The sequence below is a fragment of the Synchiropus splendidus genome, chromosome 12 (genome assembly GCF_027744825.2).
Source record: "Synchiropus splendidus isolate RoL2022-P1 chromosome 12, RoL_Sspl_1.0, whole genome shotgun sequence".
Classification (NCBI taxonomy): Eukaryota; Metazoa; Chordata; class Actinopteri; order Syngnathiformes; family Callionymidae; genus Synchiropus; species Synchiropus splendidus.
In genome coordinates, this window is record NC_071345.1 from 14,625,576 (window position 1) to 14,652,963 (window position 27,388).

At 42.9% G+C, this 27,388-nt stretch overlaps 1 protein-coding gene across 1 annotated transcript; it reads left to right on the forward strand.

The window, feature by feature from the left end:
• The first annotated feature begins 3,198 nt into the window (after positions 1-3,198).
• LOC128768437 (catenin beta-1) lies at positions 3,199-12,608 on the forward strand. The gene is made up of 17 exons (XM_053881319.1): positions 3,199-3,335; positions 7,115-7,165; positions 7,705-7,932; positions 8,008-8,261; positions 8,348-8,586; positions 8,821-9,022; positions 9,106-9,250; positions 9,330-9,433; positions 9,514-9,648; positions 9,732-9,935; positions 10,028-10,186; positions 10,267-10,386; positions 10,491-10,641; positions 10,820-10,941; positions 11,011-11,071; positions 11,540-11,790; positions 11,968-12,608. Exons 2-16 carry the CDS (start codon positions 7,153-7,155, stop codon positions 11,752-11,754), a joined length of 2,352 nt encoding a protein of 783 aa, XP_053737294.1. The 5' UTR covers positions 3,199-3,335; positions 7,115-7,152; the 3' UTR covers positions 11,755-11,790; positions 11,968-12,608.
• Positions 12,609-27,388: the final 14,780 nt, after the last annotated feature.

Sequence of the window (27,388 nt, forward strand, 5' to 3'; positions counted from 1 at the left end):
TGGTGTTGTCACGACACTATCAGAATGTAGTTCTACATTTTGTGACCTTGTTTTTCTTAAGTTCTAAACTTTCAGGAGATACATTTCATTACATCAACACATTTCAGACCCTTCACTTGTTTGCATCTGGTTATCATAAAAAATATATCATTTGAGTTTAATTTGACTCATAGCTGTCGACAAGTGTATTTGCATTGTAGTTTGTTTCACCGTATTTCACCTGTAGTATTTATTGTTGCAGAAATGTACAAGAATTAACGTGAAATCTATTCATCCACATTGAAAAACACAAGTGAGAGTGAAGAGAGTGAAGTGTTTTTTTCTTTACATATAATTGAAAATTGAGATTAGTCATCATTCAAGAAGCTCTGTGGTCCTAAATCAGTTCCTGTTAATCTTATGTCATTGTTGATTTTGATATTTTTTCAATATTTCTTGCTCATTTTTTAAAAATTCATTCTTACTTTAAATTGTTTTTTTTTTTCATTTATCTCTACTGTTTTTCATCCACCAGCTAATTCTAGATGGAAATGCTCCACCAGCTCCTACTGGACTGGAAGCGGCCTCTCCAGCTGGAAGAACAAGTGCTATGGGCTCCCTGAAGTGTTGCTGCATCGGGTCACTGGAGAGCCACGGCGTGTTTGGGAACAGACCAATCTGTGTTATTTCAGCACAGCCTGTTGGATGAAGGGCCATTTCACAGGCATTTTGGATTAGTCTTTGGCAGCATCTCTCCAGGATCAAACTAAATTGGATGTTTAACCTCACATGTCCTGGAGCTGGGAGTCTGATAAAGCAGGATGAAGAGGACTCAACTGACCCATATTTTAAATAGATTACCTGACTCCTTATGAAAGCTATAACTTATTTATTTTTATTCGCTTAGGTGAGATTCAATATGGGAATGAAGATAAACGCAATATCATCAAAGCCATCTACCAAAAGCCAAACATGACCCAGGATTGGATTTAAATTTCCCCAACGTTAGTATGAAAATTCTCCCCAGGATCTCAACCATTTTAAAGCGCTGAAGGATGTTCGTAACTTAAGACAAACTTTTTATTTTTGAAAAAACGTAGCTTTAAAATATACTGACAGATGCTGAAGCAAGATTAATTGTAGACTAGATACACTCCAATTAGAACAATATTAGATTACATGAGATAACTTTTAGCTGTCCCACTGAGGGGAAATGCAACAGGTCACAGCAACCATTGTCCACAACTCTGACACATATCAAAGGCATTAAAGACACACAACAAACATCAAAGACGTCCACAAACATCAGCAAAGTGAAGTCACAAGCTGTCAAACAACAACACAAGTAAATTGATAATACGTAGATATTAATAAATTATGTAATACATACAATACTTGAGCTAGTCAATGAGACAAAGAACTTTGTTTTACCGTGTGATTAGTGATTTCAAATCAAAGTTCATGTGGCTACAACCAGCTGACAGTAAATTCAATATTAAAGATGTGATTGACAAGTTCTAGTAAATGTTGCCTCTCTATGATGACGTTTCCTGTAATGTGCTTGCTTGGCTTTTATATTCAAACATGTGTTGCACAGGCTATTTAAGGCACTTGAGGCACTGAGCTTATTTGAAACGACAGTATCTTTAAAAGTTTCGTACCAGATGATGTCATGGCGTTGTCGTTTCTGACTGTTGAATGTGAGTTCTTGGTTCTGTGTTCAATAAAGACCGAAGTGCTTCTCTTCAGTGATGCCACTTTCCCCACTTCACTGCCAACTTCCCTCCTCTTTTACCATATTGTGATTAAGAACACACCCATGATGTATGTAGCTCCAAGCCTCTTCTGAGGATGCATCCATTACTTCCTAGCCTGATGTGTTGCACCCTGACTCATCTGTGTTGTGTTCACCAGCGCATGCATCCGTAACATCGGCTTCAAAATATGCAATTAAATAACGCTTAGTGTCATTTTTGCGACGTGACACGCTGCCGACTCACAGCTAATGTGTGAGTGTTGGCATAAATCTATATAATGAGGCTGGCGTGACTCTACAATCAGAGCTTGGTAATTCCACCCACACAGCGTAAATAAAGGTTAATAAAACAGCCTGGAGGCAGATGACGAGAGAGCAAGTTACCTGAGTGCTTTAGTTCTGACTAGGACCTGCGGAATGAAGGGGGGGCGCGCGTGCGACCTGCTCTCGTCCCACACACCAAATGACAACCAGAGGACTTGTGATGCATATTCAGAAAGTTCTATGCTGCCTTTCCACTAATGCACTTATTATTGGGCCAAGTAGAAAGTCATCTGCAAATGAATAGCCACGACTCTGTGATCTGAGAATAAAAGCGAGATCACACCATTTCGTTTAAGGACTGCGGCTTTGCCCATAGATCACTCATCATTTTAATGACTCCGCTTGCCAAGCCGGTCACGAATATAAATTCATTATATATATTTTTTTAGAAATGCTCCTAGTTTGTTTGATCTTTTTTGGGTTCATAATCAAACCAGATGATTTTATATATATATTTATTTTTTGCGTTACGCTGTAACATGGAGCTGCTTTGATTTATAGCACGCTTTTATTTTGATTTTACCTGCCATACAAGTGACTTTGAACATGCTTTAACAGGAAATAATTGATTCAGAATATTATTTGACTCATGGAAAGTCTCAGGGGCTCTGTTTAGTAAATGCAGCAACAATAAATAAAGATGCCTTTATGTATAGTAATAATTGAACAGGGCCTCAGCTCACAGATTTATTGAGAACACATCTTATTTGTCTTCTTAGTTGTCATTTGGCTCATTACAACGTAAATGTTCGGGCTCCTCTCGGCATCTCAACATCAACAGCGGTTTAGATTCGTTCACTCGCGAGAGTGATGAATTTTAGAATCGGAGTTTGAAGTTCTGGCCACAATCTAGGGTCCCCTTTTCTACCTGCCGGATCTTGATTCCATTGTGTATCCCTACTCGTGCCGGGAACGTCGGCTGTTGGCGTCCCTGGAAATCAGTTACAAATTGAAATGTAACGCGTGCCGCGAATATCTTCTGCCAAAATATCATAATTCTTGATTGTTTTAAATTATTTAAAAGTAAGTGTTTAAAACGAGTGTCTATTTTTATTCTAATATATGGTAGGATATGCAGCCACTGCGGGGTGTTCTGCGGTCTATATAAAGGCGCCGCCATCTTACATATTCCAGTTGCTGCTGTTCCGGCCCGAGCTTCACGTCGAAACAACGAGGGGAGTGTAACCAAGACTCCCGTAGACGCTTCGCTTTTCTCCTTCGAAGCTGGTTTTTACTGCTCTGGACCTGAGTGGACGGATTTGCCGTGTTGACAAGGGTAGGCTTCTGCACCGGGCTCCGCATTTTACACTTCTTTTTCTGTGAAAGCCGGTAGGAGTGGAGCCGGCGGTTGTATGCGGGCCGAGAGGGGATGCTGTAACTGCAGCGAGCGTGTCGACTGGCGGCGTTTACGGCACATAATCTGGGGATGTGGTGACCAGCGCCCAAGGATTTAACGCTGTTTCAATCGACGGAGACGCCGATATTCGTATTTTATCGCACCCAAACCAGTCGCTTTGATCGTTTTGTTAAATTCTTTAAGCCTCATTTTGAATTTTGGAATACACCGCTCCTCGGTTGATATGTGACTGTGGCCAAGGTTAGTTGGCCCCCACTGTTTCTGGTCACATTCCTTCATACTGACTCATGTTTACTCGTCTAGACTTTCGTTCTTTTGCGCCACTCTATTTTTTGTAGATTTACGTGGTGAAAACGCGAATAACCGGCCATTTTAAATTTTAATTCAGTAAAGCCATGGCGTGCTAAAACGTGCCAAAAAACTGACCAAAACAGCACTTTAAAACTTCTCTAAAAACTTGCCAAAAGTTGGTTAAGTCTCTTATATTGTTCCTCAGCGAATGCCAGTAAAGTGGTGTGTGGACTATAGCATTAAGATGATACGAGTAAAAGTTATTTTATTCGTCGAAAGGCCCGTGAGAATGTTTTTCTTGAAACAAAGAGCGAACATTCCACCAGCCGTGGAGGAAGACGAGGAGGAGCCTGACTGTGAAATTCGAGTCACAGTTTCTGGAGCAAGAAAGTCAGGGGGCAGCCAGCAGCTGAAGGGAGGAGGGGTGCTGGAGAAGTTTTAAACCTACTATTGTGTACGCCTCTGTTTTGTTCCTGCTGACTGAAACGTGTCCTTTTCACGTCCGCGGAGGTGTCCTGTGGGCTCCGCCGCAGGCAAGTCGACACCACGTCGCGTTCCTCACTTATTCCGCCTTAAAGGTTAAAAACTGCCCTGTTGAGTCGAATCAGTTGGAGGGTTTTTAAGCATGAATTTCTACCTATAAAACCAAGCTTCTACTTGTTTAAAGACGGAACAGAAACTTCACATTAACATTCAATAATTCCCTCGTGTGTTGTGACACTATTTAAAAACCCGTGTTAGAGCACACTTCTCCAGTTATCAGAAATCCTCATTTTATTCTTTAGAGTTTCAGTCATGAGTTCGGTCTCTGGAAACTACTAAATATATTTGAATAACAATCTTGAACTACACTTGAACCAGCGCTCAAAACTAACGTTGCTCATTGTGAAGGTCATCTGGATTCCCACATGAGATACCGATGACCAGGTGAGGCTGTAGAAAATAGATTAACGGTGGAATTGACTGGAGGAGAATCCTGGATTACGGCAGGACTGGAGGTCTCCGAAAGGCTCTTTCTCTGGATGTTTTATCACACTGGCAGTGCCGACAGTTCCAGGAGGGTTTAGGCTGTATTTTCAGTAGTCGCTGTGGCTGCTGGCCTTGCTCAAAATCCCCTCTTTATCATGCTCATTAATCTGTTTGGGAAAGTTCAGTGAAACAGATTTGCCGGATGGTGGTTAAGTCTGATTGGCCTGTGGTGCTGTTTTTGCATGAGAGAACAGAATTGACTCACTTTCTCTGCCTCTGAAATTGTGACTATGTCGGTATCTTTTATTGGTTTGCTATGTTCACGTTTCTAGTCATGAGGTTTGGATTCTTTTTTTTTTGGAGGACACAAAAATACACACTTCAAGCAGTAGTATTAACCGAACCGGTATCCTTATTGTGTATATTGGCAATGTGTGTGTAATGAGTGTAATCGCATTATATGTATTGGCTGAATGTTTCATCATTCTTTATCAGCATTGAGTCCCAACAATGGCTACCTTTCGGCCGAGTTTTGTCCATCTTATTAGTCATCTGTTTTCAATGCTACTTAACTGGACAAAGCTGTTCTCCATCAGGCTTCAAAGTGAACCACTAGTTAAGATTTTTGTGGCCCTACTTGTGGCATGGAACTTTCACAGCAATGAGTTTCTTCTCCCAACTGCCGGGAGTCAGACTCCTGGCCACGGCTGCCAATTGTCTGGAATGGAGACCAGGCTTTGCTTGTTTGTCAGAGCTGTTGGTGGCTCAGTTTCCAGAGGCTCGTATGGAGCGCTTTTGTTACTCTCCACAAGTGTGAAGGTTGGATTTTACTCCCCAGCATGCTTTGATCGTTCATTTTATCGGTTTACACCCTCGTAAGGGGACACATGGTTTCCATTAAGTCAGGGCTGGGTTATGTGCAGGCTGGCTTTAAAGTCGGGGAGGATGGCGTGTGAAGAGTAAATTTGTGTGGCTCCATCTGTGCATCTGCGCTCCCGTCAGACTTGCATTTTCAGGACAGAGTGGTTGGAGTGTAGGAAGATTAGTTGGGCGGTAGCAGCTACCCTTGTGTTGGAAGGAATAAATCTACCCACTAAAAGGTGACGACTGACGCTTACTCCATAGTTTTACTCTTGTTTGCTTATGGTATGTTAGCTGATGGCATTGGCCATTCTCTGTGGCTATTTACAGTTTGTCAGTCCATATCCCACCTTTCTCTTGTGATGTAGTGAAACTTGCACTGAACCATGACGTTTTTTTAGTTTGTTTAATGGGTGTTCAGGCTGCTGAACATTAGTTGCTTGTGCACTTGGCCGACACAAGCGTGATGAAAACTAGAGTCTGGACCCCCCTCTTCAACAGTTTGTGGTCAAACGATTATGAACTGCTGATGGAGATGCAGTTGGACCTCATTGTTGGGATCATGGCAAAGACTTCATGTGCTAAGAAGCAGACGGTGTGTGCGTATACTTGGGGAAGGAAATGGATATGATTTATGTTCACGGTTATGCTTTTCACTGACCTCTGCGATTTCAAATGTCCTGTTCATGCTGCCGTATTTTTCGCTGTTCTGCTCATGGCGAGGGAGCTAAATGCTCAGAGCAAAGGTGTTGTGCAAACGGTCGCAGCTGTAAATATCAGAAGTTCCATTGGGTACAGTCATCGTCACTTGCTGCCTGTGCCTACGATGGGGAATAGTGAGGAAGTAGCTAGTTTTAGAGTGGGTTCGCTAGTTAGCAGCAGCACTTTCATGGACATGAATGAACTTGGCAGGTCAGGAAATATTGGAGTGTGTGATCCAGTTGAGCGGCACACTGAATATCTGCTGGTAATTGGGCACAGTTGTTCTGTGTATAATGTGATGATTTTGTGCTCAAGCATAACTTGATGGTGCAGTACAGTTGCACATAAGGTGATTTGTTCACATAAGATGATTTGATCACCTGAACAAGTCCAGGCCTGTCTGTCATGATTGAAAGCAAGTTGTCTGACCTCCATTTTCATGTTGTTCATCACGGTACAACCTCGATGCTCTGCAATGTTTTTGTAAAAGGATTATTGCCTTGGCCGTCTTTATAATTTTAATTTTCTGTGGGATTTTCTGTCTAGGGTCTGCCATAACATTTATCTTTGACTTTTGGTTGGAATAAAGAAAAATGCATCTTAGAGAATTAATCCGCCTGTTTCCTTGACTTGGCTGCTTATTTACTGCAGAGTGGTTTCAGCTTCAAAGAAGTGCAGGAATGTGTACCCTCCTCCACCTCCTCCTTCTCCCTTCACCCACATCTACATTCCCCCTTTCCCTCCCACACCAGAGTCTTGCTTCTTGACTTAATGGGACCTTGTGTCATGTGAATTTGTTTAATGTGTTTTTTAAGCCTTGTGATGAGCGAGGTGACAGCCATTTGCCTGACCGCTTCCATTTTTTTAACCCCCAGATCAGGAAGCTGTGCCGGCTGTGCTTTAAGAAGGCAACATGGCTTCCCAAGGTGAGTTTAAATTCTGATTATGCTGCCATTTCTGAAACTATCAGCCTTTACATTTGAATTAACAGGAATGTGTTCCCTTGTTGACCGAGAGTTAAACTGTCATTAGAGCAAAGTGAATTAGTTATTGATTTGGTTAGAATTTGGTGCCTTGGGGGTTTGAAACGCTGCTTAATGCCTGCGCTGCTGGCCATTCTTAAATTACACAGATTACATAGTAAAGTGCTGCTGTTTTATTGCATGCTTTTGTTGGATTACATGATGAAGTCATGTCAATGAGTTTGCTTTGTTGCAACATAATCTTAGGTAACACTGCAAATATAGGGTTTTTCCTTATTTAACAAACCGTAATAGAAGTCTCTCCCCAGACCTAAAAATGTCATTGTCGTCTTGGCTCTTCTATATTTGGTTAGTTGTCGAACAACTCAAACTCGCAGTGCTGTATATTTTAGGTGCAAATAGTTGTGCTTAAATGTAAAGCATTGAGTATGCTGTGTTTTTAAGACTCCACTCTGGTTAATGGGATCATGTAATTGTTCCAGCTGATCTGATGGAGCTCGACATGGCCATGGAGCCAGACCGCAAGGCAGCAGTCAGTCACTGGCAGCAGCAGTCGTACCTGGATTCAGGCATCCACTCAGGAGCCACCACAACAGCGCCCTCTCTAAGTGGGAAAGGAAATCCTGAAGAAGAGGATCTGGACAACAACCAGGTCATGTACGAATGGGAGCAGGGTTTTAACCAGAACTTCTCCCAGGAACAAGTACAAGGTCAGAAAATCTTCGGCGGACTTTAAGTGGCTCTTTGACAAGTCAAATAAGCTGATGTAATGCTTTCCTTCTCAGACCTTGATGGTCAGTACGCAATGACCCGTGCCCAGAGGGTGCGTGCCGCAATGTTCCCCGAGACATTGGAGGAGGGCATGCAGATTCCCTCTACGCAGTACGACTCCACAAATCCTACTAATGTTCAGAGGCTGGCAGAGCCTTCGCAGATGCTCAAGCACGCCGTTGTCAATCTCATCAACTATCAGGACGATGCAGAGCTGGCAACAAGAGCCATCCCTGAACTCACCAAACTTCTCAATGACGAGGATCAGGTATGTGGCTTCCCTGGTTTGTTCCTGTTTCTAATCCTTATTTTGGTCAGTGCTGAGCATATTCATATCATATCTGTCTCCGACAGGTCGTAGTCAACAAAGCTGCCGTGATGGTCCACCAGCTTTCCAAAAAAGAGGCTTCCCGGCATGCGATCATGCGCTCCCCGCAAATGGTCTCTGCCATCGTCAGAACCATGCAGAACACAAATGACGTGGAGACGGCTCGCTGTACCGCCGGGACGCTCCACAACCTGTCCCATCACAGAGAAGGGCTGCTGGCCATCTTCAAGTCGGGTGGAATTCCCGCTCTAGTTAAAATGCTTGGGTATGTGTCAAAGCATGTTCATCAAAACCTCCTTGTAGGTGATGTACCTAGTGTGTTTCAAGCTATTCCTGGCTTTAAATAGATTCTTGTTTCAGTCATCCATCGACTGGGAATGGAAGATTAGTATTTTGTTAAGCACCATAATCTAGTTGTAGCATATTAATGTCCAAACGATGCCTGCTCTTTTTGTTGTTCCTACGATGCTGGAGTTTAATCCAACAATCCCATCCGCAGGTCCCCTGTGGATTCAGTTTTGTTCTACGCCATCACCACCCTGCACAACCTCCTACTGCATCAAGAGGGGGCCAAGATGGCGGTCCGGTTGGCCGGGGGCCTACAAAAGATGGTGGCTCTGCTCAACAAGACTAACGTCAAATTTCTGGCCATTACCACAGACTGTCTACAAATCCTCGCCTATGGGAACCAGGAGAGCAAGGTTGGTTATTTCCCAGTTCGTTTCTCTCAGTTTTATCTTGTTTTATTATGCTTTTACTGATCTAGTCTGTTCCATTTGTGTAGTTGATAATCCTGGCCAGTGGAGGCCCTCAGGCACTGGTGAACATCATGAGGACTTACACCTATGAGAAGCTGTTGTGGACCACAAGCAGAGTGCTAAAAGTGTTGTCGGTGTGCTCCAGTAACAAACCTGCCATTGTAGAAGCTGGTAGGTTTAATTCTACTGTATATTTTTTTACTGTGTCTTTTCTCCATTTCTAAATGCAAATTTCTACCCGTCCCCAAAGGCGGTATGCAGGCTCTGGGGCTTCACTTGACCGACCCAAGCCAGAGGCTCGTGCAGAACTGCCTTTGGACACTTAGAAACTTGTCAGATGCTGCAACCAAACAGGTGTGTTTGCGTTTTGAATACAACTGTTTCAGTGGTGATGTTGGGAAAATCACATTTGTAAATGAGCCTTCTGTTTATAGGAGGGCATGGAAGGTCTACTAGGAACCCTGGTCCAGCTGCTTGGCAGCGACGACATTAATGTGGTGACATGTGCGGCTGGTATCCTGTCTAACCTGACGTGTAACAACTACAAAAACAAGATGATGGTCTGCCAGGTTTGTTGCGTTTTTGTTCAGAAAAGCTGACCTTTTAAAACCAGCTGTGTTTGAGTGTTAACATCCTTGGTTTCCCTCTGCAGGTTGGTGGTATTGAGGCTTTGGTTCGCACTGTGCTGCGGGCTGGAGACAGAGAGGACATCACTGAACCTGCCATCTGTGCCCTGCGTCACCTCACATCCAGACACCAGGATGCCGAGATGGCGCAGAACGCTGTCAGGCTGCACTACGGCCTCCCGGTAGTCGTCAAACTGCTGCATCCGCCATCACACTGGCCGCTTATTAAGGTACACACAGTAGCAGGCTGCCATCCGGCTGGTAGTCGTGATATGGTCACGGTAGCTGGAACTGAGGTGAACTGATTATTACCACTCCTCAGGCTACAGTCGGGCTGATCCGTAACTTGGCTCTGTGTCCGGCCAACCACGCTCCTCTGAGGGAGCAGGGTGCCATCCCAAGACTGGTTCAGCTGCTGGTCAGAGCTCACCAGGACACACAAAGACGCACCAGCATGGGAGGAAACCAGCAGCAGTTTGTGGTAAGTGATCCAGGCTACTGCACACACTCTTGAAATGAGTGTGAGGACTTTCAGACAATGATTTGTTTTTACTCTTTCAGGAGGGAGTTCGCATGGAGGAAATTGTGGAGGGATGCACAGGAGCACTTCACATCCTGGCTAGAGACGTCCACAACAGAATAGTGATCAGAGGGTTGAACACAATTCCGCTCTTCGTGCAGGTCAGTGGTCTTCCTTCCTTCCTTCCTTTTTTTTTTTTTTTTTTTTTAAAGTTGGAAGCGTGTACTGTGGAGATGTTAAAAAGATGCTGCTCTGCTGTATGCAGCTGCTGTACTCGCCCATCGAGAACATCCAGCGCGTAGCTGCGGGCGTCCTGTGTGAGCTGGCCCAGGACAAAGAGGCTGCCGAAGCCATTGAGGCGGAGGGAGCCACTGCACCGCTCACAGAGCTGCTGCACAGTCGCAACGAAGGAGTCGGTATGTTTGCTCACTCGTATCAGCGCTTTACTCCTGTTTGGTAACTTACTGTATTAACTCACTCCTTTGCAAGAGACGGTATCTGTTTTCTTCTGTGTCGGCTATAAAGACTTGTTGCCTAGTGACGGCGAGCATGCTTGAATATGATTTTTAACTGGTAAACTACTTTTCTTCCCAGCCACGTACGCGGCTGCCGTTTTGTTCCGTATGTCCGAGGACAAGCCCCAGGACTACAAGAAGCGCCTCTCTGTGGAGCTCACCAGCTCACTCTTCAGAACAGAACCAATGACCTGGAATGAAGTGAGAACTGGTCATTGACTTTAGATGAAGGGTTGTGTTACATATTACTGACAAATGTTCTGCCTGCAGACTGGAGATTTGGGTCTGGACATCGGCACTCAGGGAGAACCACTGGGCTACAGACCAGATGGTAAGTTACAACCATGACTCTAGTCTGATGCTCCAGCCGAAGGACGCGTTTAGTTTTTGATCCACGATCTTTTTCTGTTTGGCTTTCTGAATTGAAAATGCAGCTTAATACATCTTTGCAACGAGTGTATTGCTATTGAAGGTTGTGGTCCCATAGCTTCTGATGCACCAGCAAAAAGATATCTTTCTCCTTTTAATAGAAAGCATTTTGGATGAAAGAGTTTAATTGGGCAAAAGTTGTCAGTGGTCAAAGCTTGGGACGGCAGAACACTCCTCCAGTCCACAAATAACTTGCTGTGAATGACATGAATAAGCTCAATGTGCAGGCCAAGGCTGAAAGTCACGTGAGCTGGAGGACTGTCTGTCAGTGTAGTGTTGCTGTGCCACTTTGATTGTACTACAGTGTGAGCGCTTGTTTGGTTAACCTGCTTCTAACAGCGGCTCTGCTCCCCCGCCTCTTCCCTCCCAGACCCAAGCTACCGTTCCTTCCATGCGGGAGGTTACGGTGCAGACACAATGGGTATGGAGCCCATGATGGACCATGATCTCGGAGGCGGCCACCACCCTGGCCAGGACTACCCCCCAGTGGAGGGTCTCCCTGACCTCGGACATAGCCAGGAACTGATCGAAGGCTTGCCGCCTGGTGACTCGAACCAACTGGCATGGTTTGATACCGACCTGTAAATTCCAAGACCTACTTTACATAACACTTCGTACTCGGTAAGATGAGAAACTGGCTGTGGCTATTGTTTTTATTTTGATGATGATGCATGGGCTTCTGACTACACTGCTGTGTGATGTGGTGTGTTTGATCTTCTGGAACCTGTGTGTTTGTGTGTGGTCCTCAACCTCTCCAGTCTTCTTCCTGTCTCATGTTCTCTTCTGCTTCTCCCACAGCTGTATCATGTGATCTGGATGAACCTGCATCGTGATTTGCCCACACGGAGGAGGCGGGGTTTCTGAAAGTGCCTGAAGAGACTAGACAGCAAAGTTTCCTGTCTATGGGAACTCTATTGGGACAAACGAGATATAAGTGCAGTTCTGTGCTGGTCTTGGCCAGACGGTCGGTTGACTTCAAATCCTGACGTGACATGGATTTTATTCTCCAAGGTTGATCTTGAAAAACCCTTTTTATGTATTTTTTCCCTTTTTTTTAAAGTTCAATTTAAGTCTGTAATGGTACAAAATGATTCTGGCTTGCTTTGTTCATTCTTCTGACTTATACCCATATCCTGTTTTATTTGTTTTCATTTTAGAGATTCTTTGTTTTTACTTCTGTAGTGTTTTGTTTTTATTATTTTTTTTAAGTGGTGATGCTTCATCCAAGTAAAGAACCTGATGACATTTTAAGTGGTGTCCAAACACTAAAGTTAATCAGTTGAATTGTATTCTGATGATCAATGTAACATTGTGTAGCTTTTGTATAAAACAAAAATTGGAGGTTGTGGTCCAAATATCAAGCTATTTTCTTGCTTTAAAGGTGGACACCAAGGTGTTCCTGCTGTTCCAAAGGGGGTGTGGCTTACATTGGGAGTGAATACGGGTGGGGGCGGGGGGGTTAACTGATGTGTTAATAACGGGTGGGAGGGGGGGTATTAGCGGGAGGAGCTGGTTGCTGTAGCCTGCTGTGTTCTGAAACAATAAAATGGACTCATTTCACCTTGAGGGTCTTGACATTTGTTTGCTGCCAACTTGCTGTAACAACTACTGCTTTTATATTTAACACTCCCTGCATCCGCCTCCCTTTATGAGCTTTAGCATGCGTGTCTAAAGTTGATTTAGCCTTGGAACTGATGCACTCTCACATCAGCAGGATGTTCTTGTGCAGTACAGTGTACATCAGCAACTCTTCAATGGTCTGTGCATCAAACCTGAAACCTCTGCAGAACTTGGTTCTACCAGGCCCCTGCTGCAGCTACAGCACCGTTTCTATCATTCAGAGCCACTGCCATCCTTCAAGCTCAATTTCAAAATTCATGTGGATATATTTTAGTTCTGGTAACTTAACAAATCACTTCCTCCTCAGTTCATAAAATCTACATGCGTTGTCACAAGTGTTAAATATTTCTGGGACAAAAGTCACGACTGCCCCTGTGACCTGAGATTACTGGAGAGTGGCTGGAGCTTTGGATTCTGAATGTATATTTGTGACATGTCTTGACTTTAAAACAGTTTTAGCAGCTGAAAGGATGGGAGTATATGGATGCAATACCACAAGGTAAATGCATTTTCTTTCTATTTTTCAGTTATTTATTTGAGTTATTTGATACTCGAGGTGATAGCTGTGCTTGCCTGAAGGTATAGCTGCAGTTTTTGTACTGCCGTTACGATGCTTCTAATGATGAGCAATTTGGCAAACATGTTTTTCATTACTCCTTTATGGGAATCGAAAGAGGTAAATTCCCCTGCGCATTCAAACCTTTGACACGGTTTCCTTGCACAGGCTGTTTAATCTTATGGCAAAGCAGCAAAAGGTAAGGTGTTTTGAGTCTCTTTTTTCACGTGAATATTGACATAAGACTGTGAAATTCTGGTTTTAGAGCAGAACTATGAATATATAATGTCATATCTTTCCTTGTTGCGTTCATATGGACAATGTACAGTCACGTCCTGTCTGTATTCCTAAAACGTCAGGAGCTTTTTTGCTGCAGTTCCCTACATTTAAACCATCCATGGTAACGTTATAGCAGGTCTTTCTGATCATACATGTGATTGAGTGTTATGACCCCCTTTCATAACCCTTCAATGTTATTCATTTTTAAACCACTAGTTAATGTGTGTATTGTAAAAACTTTTATCAGGAACTCCCAGACTTCCAACCGTCTGATCATTGCACATTTGTTGGCCAGGGAGGAGATTTAAACTGTCAATCTGCTCCTCATATGTATTGCGAAACCAGCAGGTTCCAACTGACCTCTGGAGTAAGACAACTCTGACAGGTTCTAAAGAGATTTAGTTGGCTCTTCAGACATATCATTTGCAGTCACTTCCACTCCCCAAAACCAAACTGAAAAAGAATAATCCTTCAATTAAGATTTTTTTTGTTCCTCTCTCCACTCTTGTTTGTTGGCTCTCTCCACGAAAGCATCAGAGGGTTGGATGAGGAACACAGTGTACCTGACAGCTAAAAACTCCTTGTGTGAAAATAGCATAATATACAATCATAGCATAATATAGAGGTTCAAGTCCCATAATGCAATGGTGGCCTTCTTATAGCAGTTTAAGTTGTTTAGAAATACGTGGTTTCCTGCACACATCTACTATACATGATCATTTTGATGCAACGATGTTGTTGATGTTTATCTATTTTTTAAATATGTCAACCATCGACTCACAACTGAGGGAGGACATGAACTTTGTAGGTTTGAGAGAAGAGGAAGCAGAGGACAGGGTGAGATGGAGGAGGATGATCCGCTGTGGTCACCCCTGAAGGGAGAAGCTGGAAGAGAGAGAAGTCACAGCCCCTCACAAAATATTCTTCCCAGTCGAGACTCCATTTGTAAACGCAGTAGGAGTTACAGCATATGACTCTGACACACTGACTAAAATGACCATTACTGTCAGTCCAAATAGATTAACTGTCATTTCCATGAGACGTAATGACTTGCCGCCCCACCCAGTCACAAGTGTCCACGCAAATCGAGAGGCCTCTGTGGATGATAATCTGACATCATCTTTAATCCAGGGCAGTCTGAAGGACACGGCATGGATTTCTTGATTGAGCCGTCTGCATTATTTTTGATGACACTCCAATATTTAATAGCATCTCTAATGTGTGGCGCTCAATCGGATGTTGCCTGGATGAATGTGAGAGAGGGCGATACCAGGAGCAGGGGGAGACGGTCGGAGGGGGACATGAAGAGAACGGGTGTGGCCAGGGAGGATGGTCCAGATCACGGTCACACGGTGGAGGAGGCTGACTGGCGGCGGCTGATGGAGCATGATGGCAAGAGAAGAGAGTCACAGTCTTTGCTTCTTGTATCTGAAGATGTCTGAATACATTCTGCAAGACGCCCTAATGGAAATAATAACAGGCTGAGTGCACAACACCATCTTGCTTTTCAAAAGCTTTTTATGCATCTGAACTTCAAAGCATTACATTACTCTCCCAGAGATCCGGCAGAGTCTCACATTATGAACAGAGTAAAAACCTGCAACAAGTCACCTTAAAAACTTTAGATAAATATTTCTCATGCTGGTTTTTGTAATACAAAACTGTCCGTCTCACATGAGGACAACACATCCACGACGGCGTTGAACTTATATAATATTTGAGGACAATACAGTAAAATATTCATTCGGGAGAAAAAGGAAGTTGTAAAGCTAGCGTTTTCCCATGCCTGCAGGGGGCCAGCCCCAGTTGAACTCCACCTCACCTCCCTCCGATGGCTGCGAGGCGTGTTGGCGGGCTTCCTGCCAGCCACACCAGTCGTCGCCCAGCCTCCCTCACTCCTCTCTTAATTACTATCTGCATAATTAACCTCATTATCCACATCCTCCACAGGCGGCAGAAATCCTTGGAAGGTTGTGGATTTGGGATTTTTGGTTACAAGAAGTTTGTTAACAAACTTTTGTACAGTATTTAGAGAACAGTTTTAGGCTGCAGGACGAAAATGGGTTTAAGTGAGATGAGATTTCCCTTTAGTGCTGATTGCTGACATCGGACTCTGGTTTCCTCCCGTCGTCCAAAACTTTATCTATATCAAGTATTGCAGGTGAATTTCCAATGGGGCCACATTACATTGTGGAACGGTTGAGAGGGGACGATCAGAAATAGTCTCATGTTGTAGTTTTTTTTTTTTCCACCGATTGCTTTGTCTTTATCAGGGAAATAATACTAATTTAAAAATACTCAAAAATTGTCATTAGAAATCAGTGTAAAAAAGTGTGAAAACAAATATGCTGATATAAAGTATAATGTCAATTTATATAAATATGAATTCTGAATGGAAAAAGAAATCAAATTAGTAATGAAAATATAATCAAACTATACAGTATGTTGCTGAACTTATCAGTATCGCAATATATAGCTATGTACGCATGATATCTAGCGGGAAAATGATGTCAGCACAAAGACTGTGGTGGGAAGGGAGGCCGGGTCGATGCAGACACTGAAGAAAATGACAAAACAGGGAGCAGAATTTGAAGAAATAGGCAACTTGTACTTGTAAAAAAACGTGTAAATGGCTGCTGTTTGTGGCTAGCCCTCAGAAAAAACTCCATATGCCGTCGATAATACTTCAATAAACCGATACAGAGAGAATTGCACGCTCTTGCTATAGAGCTGGCCTTGGGCAAAGTGCGGCCCGGGGGCCGTATGCGGCCCAATGCCTGTATTTCCGTGGCCCGTTTGACATCAGACTAAAACTGCATCTAACATGTCCTTATTTTTCTGTCTTTTTTTGTTATTTCTCTAGTTTAGTCAGCTCCACCACTTCAGCAATAAATGTAGCATGTTCTTTTTTAAAGACTAAAATTTTCTTCTTTTCATTGGCCATTTTTGAGGTTTTCTTTTTCCTCGAAATACATTGACGGAACACTGACACTTTATCTAGAACATGTAGTCCATAGTTGGTTCATATTCAAATTAAGTGCACATAAAATGAAATATATTAATAGGTTTCATGGCATATTTACACTTCCCAATACTATTAATTACATTTCATCTTCTTTGGTTCATTTTGTCATAGTTACTTAAGTATGCATTTAGGATATTTTTTCGTCACGTTTTGTGGCCATCGCTGTCCTTCTTTTGGCATGATGGCCCCTCACAACCGTTACAGTTTCTAATGTGGCCCTTTCTGAATTGACCTTCTCTGCTTTAGAGCATCTCTGGACTGTGGAAAAGATCTGAACTCAAAGCAGTGGTGGGTACATCTGGTATGACATCTCTATCTCAAACTCAATGCATCCAAAGGCGCGGCTTCTTCTCACAGTCTTAGCGGGTTGGTAGATTCGTGTTTCGCTAAACACAGACCTGATCTAAGGATCACTTTCAGGGCCTCAAGGCTTTTCTGCAGGGTGGAGACCCCCCCTCCCTCCCATTCCCTCCCTGCACACTCGATCAAGCTTGAGCTTTTTGGAAAAAAGGCATTCCTCAGGTTGCCATGGCAAAGCCTGAATGACATCATTTGGGTGGTTATCGCAGGCCAGTACTTCCACCTCCTTCCACCGCCCAGCTTCTCTCATCCTCTCAATTAAAAAATATCTCCTCACTCCCTTCGCTCTCCTCCCTTCTCTCCTTCTAAGTAATCTCATATGCTGTCCTTTCTCCCCAAAACCTCCACACCCTCTTCCCCGGCTGCTGAAGCAGTGGGAGTGTGCCAGTCTCAGCGTCTTCAAAGGCAGGAGCTGATCTCTGCTTTCATCTGCCAGAGAGGGAGAGGAGGCCATCTGAGGGCAGAGGAGACGAGGAGAGAGGGAAGAAGTGAGGAGTCAAATGAAGAGGAGAAGGAGAGGAGAGACGGGGTGTTAGGTGGGAACCAGGGTGAAGCAGGAATCGGTGAAACAGAGAGGGAGGAGTTGGAGCGGAGGGTTTAGAGGTTGACAAAAAGGGGGTGAAAGGGCCTGACCGAGTGGAAACTGAGAGAGGAGGTGCGTAGGGGGGCAGGACAACAATACACCTTTATTATTTATCTGACAGGCCAAGTGTGTGTGTGTGTGTGTGTGTGTGTAGGACAGGTCGCCGGTCTCACACAGATCAAAGTGGTCGCTAAGGAGACGGGAGGCTCAAAGGAGGAACACACACTCTGACCGCTGCCTCACAAAGGTGGTCCAGAGCGAGAAACAGGTGTTGGCACAAGTACAACCACACACACACACACACACTGTTGTGTTTTGCTATTTTTGTGAGGACCTCTCATTGATGTAATGCTTTGCCCAGCCTCTCACCATAAACCTAACCATCCTGGACTCTGAACCAAACTGAACCCTGATCATAATAATAACTATTTTACTGACATTTTAACCCTTTAAACTTTGTGAGGACAGGCCTCACAAAGCAAAATGTCCTCGCAAGAAGGTGGCTTTTCAAGACTTGGTACTCACAAGTATGCCAAAACATGCCCTCACACACCACACCTGTTGTGGGGACCGTTCATTGACATAATGCTTTGCCCAGCATCTCACCCTAAACTTAACCAACCTGGACTCTGAACCAAGTTACTTTTACTGACGTTTTAACCTGCTAAACCTCGTGAGGACAAACTAAAATGTCCTCACAAAGCAAAAATGTCCTGGCAAGAAGGTGGCTTGTCAAGACTTGGTACTCACAAGTATGCCAAAACATGCCCTCACACACCACACCTGTTAGTATTTAACCAAACCATCCAAAACAAAAGGCTAGCCTCAACCAGGACTCTGACCCAAACGTATACACAAATATAATGACCCAGCTCAAATTCAGGCTTAACCTCGTAATGACTAGTGAGTTTGTAGTAATGACTAGTGTTTTGTCAAGAATTGGTCCCCACAAAGTAGGATAAGCAAGCCCCCCCCCTCCCCCACTCCACACACACACACACACACACACACACACACACACACACACTCTTCTCTTTTCTGAAGTTTGTTTGTTGCTAGGCTTTTGAAAAGGTTTATAGACTCCAGCGTACGCTCCATATCAATTTAGGTCCAAATCAACCATGTCTTCGGATGAGTCCCGAGAAAAAAAAATATTGAAAACTCGACCTCAAACTAGTTCTGGTTGTGTGACTGAGAAGGTTGAGCACATGCTAGTCATTTCGGAGGACAATTTAGGCTTTTTGAAACTTAAGTGGGGAAGTAAAAGTACTATATTTAGCCTCCTGGAAAAATATGAAATCCCTCGAGAATTTCAAAGAGAGACTGGTGCACCGTACAGTTTCATGTTGAAACATTGCCAGTTACACTCTCAGGCTGAGTTTCACTGTACCATTAAGTCAGACACCCAGACATACAGGAACACACCACACACAAATACAGAAGAACTAGCCAGGAACTGCAACCATGTTTTCATCACTATTAACCCATTACATTTATTTAACTCCTTATGTGTATTTTATAAAGTCATAATCGGCTGCTTGGTTTACTGCAGTCCCGTTGTTTAAGGTTGAACATGAGCAGCACTAATAACTCGCGAGCCACTTCACTATTATAAAATGTTCAAAGCATGTTACTACACGCCGTTCCTTCTGAGTATTACTCAGCCTTGTTCCTGCTTTGTGCTGACTAAAAATAAGGAAGATTTGTTGGAGAGTCTTGCCCCAGTTTGTTCTGTTCTGATCCAGTGTCTGTTGGATCCAAACACCCAGCTCTGAGAATCAACTATCTCAGAAGGAAGCAAGCTGCGCAGTCGCTGAAGCCACATGTGCGGAGACTGGTGCATAAAAGCAAAGCGCCTGACCCTGTGAGCCTCCTGACTTCATTAGTACTACTTTAGCCAAGAGTATTTCCAGTTATCAGCAGGTCCCTGACAGAGTGGCTTTGTGTATCACACAGACATGCTCCAGCTTGAGACTACGAGATGACAAATTGCTTTTAATGAAGATTTCTCTCTCACCTGACAGCCAAGTTTCATTCTTCCGTGAGACCCATTTACTGAAAAACTGGCTCCTTCTGCTTTCATGTCAGCCACTATTTTCGTTCGGAAAAAGTTGCTCTGCGTAGTAAGTGGTTTTCCATGAATGTCCTCTTGGAGTAACATAAAATGACTCTCTTGAAAACATTAACTAGGAGCTGTAAATGCTCTGTATTTGACTGTGTGACTGGGACAAAGGAGTGTGTGAAGTGCTCACTAGAACAGCTAGTTGGGGACACGACCATGACGTGCTTAAACTCCCTTCAGTGTTGCACCAAAATCTCCCACAGCGAATGCTCTCGCTCATCGTGGCCACATTCATCTTGCTTTTTGTCACCTCTCTGGTGGGTCTGTCTCCAAGTTGGATATGCAAATCCATATTTTTTTTTACCCACTGAATCAGGCTCAATGAAGCAGGATGTTTTTGTTCTAGTATTAAAAAGTTTGTTCTTTATTTTCACTGTGAATCCTTTTGGATTTTCGAAAGCTAGTGTGCAACGTGAGGGCCAAAAGGGGCTTTTAGTGGCGAAGTGTGAGATATCCGACTGTGTCACCTGCATCAATATTTCCATGGAAAAAGTTTGTCTAATAGTTCTGGGCGTATTGAACACAGATATGCAGTCATATCTTTGTCAACACTAAATAAATGACAATGTATTTATTGAATATATGTATAGTTATGGTTCAAATGAGGCTCATCTCAAAAGAAAGGACTTGAAAAACCATACACATTTTAATGTCTTCACCTTCTGGTTGGAATTTCTTTTTAATCCATATTAATTCTATGGGCGATTCAACCGCTGTCTTTCATTCTGGAAAAGAAATGAGTGTACCGTAAAAACTGGAATATTTGTGGAACAGATTTCAAGAGCAAAGTAGAGCAGAATAGTTGTGGCACAATTCTGATGTGTCCTGTCCAAAACTGTTAGGGAACCAGGGAAGTGCAGCCGCTGAATCGTTCTTACCTACACTCCTCTTATTCATACAATTTAATAGTCCGGCGTTGAGACTGCCCTGAGAGTCTGAGAGAGGCGGGAAAGATCAAAACAAAGGAATTCTTCCCTTTTCCTTTTCACTTCATAATCAGAAAAATGTGTTTGTTTTTATCTAGTTTTTCAATTTCCCAGAGTATAGAAAAACATTTATTTTAATTAATTTTAAAACAAAAAAGTAAATGAAAGAACAGTCACTGACTGTTGGGAGATTCAAGCACTACTAGTGATTTAATAGCCCTGATAAGAAAGTAACTAACGTGGGCCCACGGGATTATTGGGTTCTGTTTTAATTAAAAGTTTTTTTTCTTCCTCAATGAGAGGTTAAACACAAGGCTGTGGACCCAGCAACACATTCCAGCAGAAGAGCCTGAGTAAATCGATGTATGGGTCTGTTCACTGCGCACAGTCGAAGAAAGCGCCTCGTGGGCTGCTGCAGCGGGAAAGTAACCTCGAACCATTGTTCAAAATAAGAAAACCGTGAAGGTACTACAGAAAAAAATGTCTATCTCAGAGTCATTGTGCAGTGATCGACGGTGGAATGACTCATTTGTCAACATTCACAGAGCTACTTCATCAGACATCCAGCTGAACGCACACTTGAAGTCTGCCACATTATACAAGTACTTTTTTTCATTGCTTCTTATTGGTGATTTGTGGTGAATATGTTTGTGGATAGTATCCGAAACTTCTTGCTCTCTGACGCCTCTCCTCTAGCGTCTTGTGTTGCTTGCTTCTTCGGGGTGGTTTCGTGTTCTGACTTGCTCCCTGAGATCTCTCAGTCTTACTCACAGAGTTGGCTAGTGTTTACTCATACTCATGTGTCCGCTTTCTCTCTGATCCCCGGTGACATCATCACCTCTGTCTCTGTGGCGACACCGCATGCTCGTCGCTAGGCAACAGACTATGGGTGGAGGCACTGATGGACCCCAGCCTGCCTTACCTTTTGTAAAATATATTCTCCATCTAGTCTGGAGGGTAAACTTATCTGAAGCAGAGTTATTCCAGGAAAGCACATGACTTGTTTGTTCCTGAACCATCTTCATCTGTTTCTTTGATCTACTACGACGACTGTTAAACATTAAAATATGAGGTGGAGCATCACTCTTACTTCACTGACACCGTCTTTATTTGGCACACCTTACTGGCGCTGCCTCGGATCCCCAAATCTAGCTTTGTTTCTCTGAGACAGCGGCGTCGAAGCGTCGACAGAGTGCATTCATTTAATTGCCAGAGGCAGACACACCACAGGATGTCAGCCACTTTGACACACCAGCACTTTAATTTGACATTTCAGACGTGATCCAGCCTTAGATTAGAGAAAGGAAAAGTCAAGTGTGAAATGAACACAGCTTCACCAGATTACATTGAGGACTCTGCGAACATAATTTACAATAAAACACCTGGCAAAGTTCTATGTATCATGAGAGTTTACTCAAAGAAGTGAAACTTTAACGGCTTCAACACAAACACTGCGTCTCATAAAATGTGCACAAAGCTTTTTCTTACACGGATTCCTTCAATTAACTTCTACTTTTCGTCGTGATGAAAAAGAAGAGTTTTGTATCGCCCTGAATCAAACTTGATTCAATGTCCCGTCTCCTCCTCCTACGCCGTTTGAAAGCCATTAGTTGGATCTTTGATTGAGATTAGCGGAGCCCTGAAATCAATGAAAGATAATTAAAAAGCCTTTGTAGAAGGGCAAACACTTGTGGGTGTGAAAATGTAATTCAGAGTGTTGATGCGGTGAAGAATAAATCTCTTTTCCTTCTTAGAACTTGGAAGACGTGGAGAGCCGACTGATCGTGAGATTTGAGGAAGTCTGATGCCTTTTGTCAAAAGAGATACACAACTCACAAGTTTTTCTGAAGAACCTTTGAAAACCCTCCACCTTTAGCTACTACTAAGTTCAATGGAGAAAATAAGACAAAGTTAAGTCAACTCAACAAATGGAACTATGGGTTACACTTCATATTAAGGTCTTATCTATTATGCTTTATTAGTACATTCAGTTGACATCATTATGCATTGATATTCGAGACAAAAAACAAGAAAGTCAGTGAAATTCAAGACAGTTAAAACACCTACAATGAATTTAAAAAAAACACTGTAAATTAATTAACAGCAAGAAGAACAAATCAGGTGTCAAATGAAAAAAGAACAAGTGCCTGACTCAAAGTTTTAGTGTGAAGTGTGAATCGGGTTCCTTGGTATATAAGCCCATTATATACCAAGGCCCATTTATGCTTGGTGTTACGTACAGATCCAGATATGGACGCAGGCCTCTTTCTGTGCTCTGCGTTAATTTCATCCGTATTTCTGGATGTTTCCACAAAGCTGACGGACCAAACGGCACAGTACCACCGGAAACAGAGGGAGCAGTGTTGTTGTTACTACCAATAAGTAGCTCTAATGCAGTACTTCTCAAATAGTGGGGTGGGCGCCCCTGTGACCGCGGGGAACATATTTTTTTGTCGCACTAGAATAAAGTGCATGTCCACTCATAATTTGTTTTTTTTAAGCAAATTGATGCTTTAAGTCTTTTCTGTTAGAGACAAAACCTTATTCTTTATTGTAAGTTGATCTGTATCACTCTCTTTTTTCTTTTCTTTCATGTTAACAACAATACAATGTTTTGCAGAGATGTACTTATAAGAATTTTATAAACAAATGATAATATTTATAGAGGCGGCAGAGAGTTGGGGGGCACAAAACATTTACACAACACAATAACTGAGAAGCACTACTCTAATAAGACATGAATGAAGACACAACAATGGTGGAAATTCTCCCTCCTTCAGTCGCAATACATTTAACAGCCTTATCGACCACCGCCTCCTTCAATGCTGCCTCCGTTTCCTTTTTGATGCAAGAGGTACATTGTCAACATCTTCCACAGTCGCCATTGGAGTTTGTCATCATACACTTTTGACTCTGAGCTGCTCCCCCTTGTGGGTATATTGATAAACAGCAATACAAATGTAAAGAGCACATGGAAGCATGTGATCAGTGATGGAAACGTGGTTTGAAATGGATGGGTACAATTTTGTACGTAAAGGGAGTATAAATGGGCCTTAAAGTGACTGCGTTATAGTCCAGGTGTCAGAAGTACTGAGCTTCTATAATACAATATTATTGTATTAATTTAATGGAGAAACGCAAATTTGTTCCAAAACGAATAAGGTAACACAACAAACGCACCTTTTAAAATAGATTCTTTAAGTAGAACATTTTTTTTTTCAGCTCCTGACGGCGAGGGAAAGCACCAGCGAAATAATAATCTCCAGTGTTGCTTGTGGCGCCTGTTGACCTCCAGCTGTCGGATGCAGGCAATTTAGGGACGGCCTTTGGTGACCTGCTTCCCCTCAAGCACAACCAGGCGGGGTAGATGTTGAAGAGAGTCCTCACACTCCACGCAACTGCCTGAGAACAGACAGAAAGTTTACACTATATTTGGTTTCAGTTTGACAGCTGACAGCTTTTGAACGAAAGATTATTGTATCCGATACACAATACAAAGGGCAAACTCACAGGCGCCGCCCCTATACATCCACTCCACCACCTGGAGTAGACTGACAGAGAGATAATCCTGGTAGTATCTTACAATGATTCAACCATTTTAAATAACTTAGACCAGCTTTATACACCCATAACTTCAAAGCATATGAATAACTTACGGCCCAGTATTAGATTCCAATCAAATTTGCAACAATGCGAAGCTCAGATTTTCAGGGGCGCGTTTCTGTAATGTATTTATGAGCTGCTTTTTCAATAAGAGAGCATTAATACTTCATATGGCACACAGCTTTTCAAAACTTTTCTCTCGGCCGACAGTCGGAGTTTTCACCCTGGACACTGATGAGGTCTCTTCGCACTCGTGTGTTGACTCAGAACCTGCTGCTTGAAATCTATCATCCACTTGAGTCTGTCCTCTCTCAGAGCCTCTGCACTCACAGTTGGGACTGGTGCATGATAACCCTTTCAAAATTCCTCCAGCATTGTGGTGCTTCTCAGGCTGGTGCCAGCAGCAGTGTATCTGCCATCTTTCCAGCACATTGGCAGCATGTCTGCAAGCTAGTATCCCCAGTATGAGGAGGCTGAATCTAGAAGTCCAAAATCTGATGTTAGAGGGAAAAAAAATATTTGCCCAGGAAGGATAAATGTTTAAAGCTTTCAGTGATGAGTTTTAAAGAAATGAAAAGTATATTACTGAGAGCTTCTAAAGCCTAAAACAGCATATAACATTGACTATTTTTTATACATTAGCAGGTATTGAATGGTTGAAGGATCTGTGTTATAAATTCAATCAATAAACATTTTAATGTTTTAATTCTGTGTATGTAATGTATGTAAAATTTTCAATAACATTTTCATCTCAAACATATCCATGAATTGTATCGTGATACAGACCAGTGCGACGCTCTGTTGTCGAAACTCGGTAGCGACCCAAGACCTAATCAGAGTAACCAACTCTGTAAACTGGCACAGCAGAGGAAGCTGTGGCAGTCGGTTTGTTAGTGACAAACTTTCAGACCTCAGGATTCGTGTATAGCAGGCGACTCCTGTCAGCAGTACAGTGATCGCTGTAGTGTGACAAAGATGCCGTTGGTTTCCTGGACAACTGGCCCAACTTTGTAGACGATATTAGATAATCTTGTACTGCACATTCATGCATAGTTCCAGAAACATGTCAGGGACCCTCAAAGCTCTTTATACATAGCTCAATTTTCAACATTCTTTCTTAGGTGATCTTTGGATAGATTCTCCATTGTCTTTGGAATAGCTCTGCCCTCTAGTTCCTTATCTCTTTACACAAGTCAGTGTTTTTGAGTCTCAGAGAAGAATGTGTTCCCTATTTCGAGACTTATTTTTGTATTTGCAAGTTGTCTCTGAGCAATAGAAGCATAAATTATATGAAAACCAGATGATATTTAGACGATAGTCCAGTAGTTTAATGTTATTTGATAACTACTGCAACAAGGGATGTTGACACACGTATTTGACTTCTTATTGTCCTTGTCGGGATTCATGTTGTTGTTCTAAAACTTGGGTCAATGCATTGTCGTCCTCTTCCGTCTTCATCTACACGTTTTGATGATGAATTATTGATGCTGTTAGCTGTGAGAGATTGTTTCGGGTGCCCCACTTTTCCCATGAAGGAACTTGCTCCCAGATGATATACGTTCCTCACGGAGCACGGTGCGTGCTTAATGATCGTGCCCCAAAAACCAAGTCCCTTTGTGGATAGAATGTATTTGTTTACAGTCTTAATGATGTTAGATTCGGGATGCACAGACCCTGAATGATACTAATCTCCCATGGGGTACGAGGTCTGTGCTGAGGCCGGGGGTGTGTCAGCTGGTCCTTCAGTACGCCCCCTTCTTTGACACACACACACACACATACACACACACACACGGGCCACAGTGTGTCAAGTAAAAGTAAAACCTCTATTGTGTCTCTGGGGAGCCCCTTCTCCGCCTAGACTCCTTCCTTTTGACTCTCTCCTTTATATCCTCCACTTCCCAGCATGCCTCTCCATCCAGTCTCTCCATCTTTATTTCTTCAGGTCTCTCTCTCTAAATTCAGTGTCGCCCACCTTTCCTCTGCAAAGTGTTTCTTCTTCTGTATAAATCTTCTCAAAAGTTGGATAAATTTTTAAAAATCATTTAACACAAATGTTTCAAAGCACATTTACTATTGTCATGACGGGACAGCTACACACACACACACACACACACACACACACACACACACACACACACACACACACACACACACACACACACACATATATATATATATTTTTTTTTTTTTAAATATATATTTTTTTGTTCCCAAAAGTATCTTTAGCAGGTTCTGACCAAAGGATCCTGAGGCATTCCGAAGTGAATCTGGAGATTTAATTCTTTGACCCCTCCCTGGCTCTGCCTCATGGTGACTTTTTCCATGATGCATAATCCACTTCAACTGGCTCCTATCATGTGGAGATGAAGCAGCTAGTCTGGCCTGGCCAAAGGAACTCTTCTCCAACCAACCGAGGAATCTCCTTTTGTCATTACCCGCAGCCCTCAAAACCCAGTGTTAAGGGCTTAAGTGTGACTTCGAAATGGGACACCCCTTAAAGGCAGATACGTCCTCAGACTGTGGGGGGCAGCAATGAGCGAAAGAGGTATTCAGTTTGTCAATTCAGTTGAAGAGACAAAAGATCGTAAAATAGAACTAAATGTCCTGCAACAATGAGGTACAATGATAGTGCAATGGTTTTTGTAATATTCATACTAGCTGGGGAAAAATAGATTGTCAAATATATTGCAACATTAAATATCCATATGCCCAGAGTCTTTGTTGTGGGAGTTTTTTTAAGCCGGTTACGAGAGAATTGGCAGCCCTCTGCTAACATCTTAGCGCACTCGGTGCAATATAGCTCTGGAGGATTGTAGATCCTAGAATAACACCAGCTATGCGCTCGATGATCGTCCTGCGCTGTAAAACTGTGGGGAAAGTTGTTGGATATTGGTTATTTAATCCAGCTCCCACAGTGTCTCTCTCCTGCTGCATCCGTGCTTTGGTCCGTGATAACGCAGGCTCTCAATTGCTGAAACAATTTAGCGCACAAAAGTCCCACAATAGAGGAATTCAGCCCATGACAACAAAGACACAGACACATGCCAAAAACATTAAAGATATACAACAAACATAAGAGACGTCCACAACTGAAGTGACAAGCTATCAAACAACCCAAGACAAATAAATAAATACCCATAAA

Excerpts from the sequence above, each read along its gene's own strand:
- LOC128768437 (XM_053881319.1), top strand. Across the intron at positions 8,587-8,820 it reads GCTCTAGTTAAAATGCTTGG|GTCCCCTGTGGATTCAGTTT; the intron begins GTATGTGTCAAA and ends TCCCATCCGCAG. Across the intron at positions 9,023-9,105 it reads ATGGGAACCAGGAGAGCAAG|TTGATAATCCTGGCCAGTGG; the intron begins GTTGGTTATTTC and ends CCATTTGTGTAG.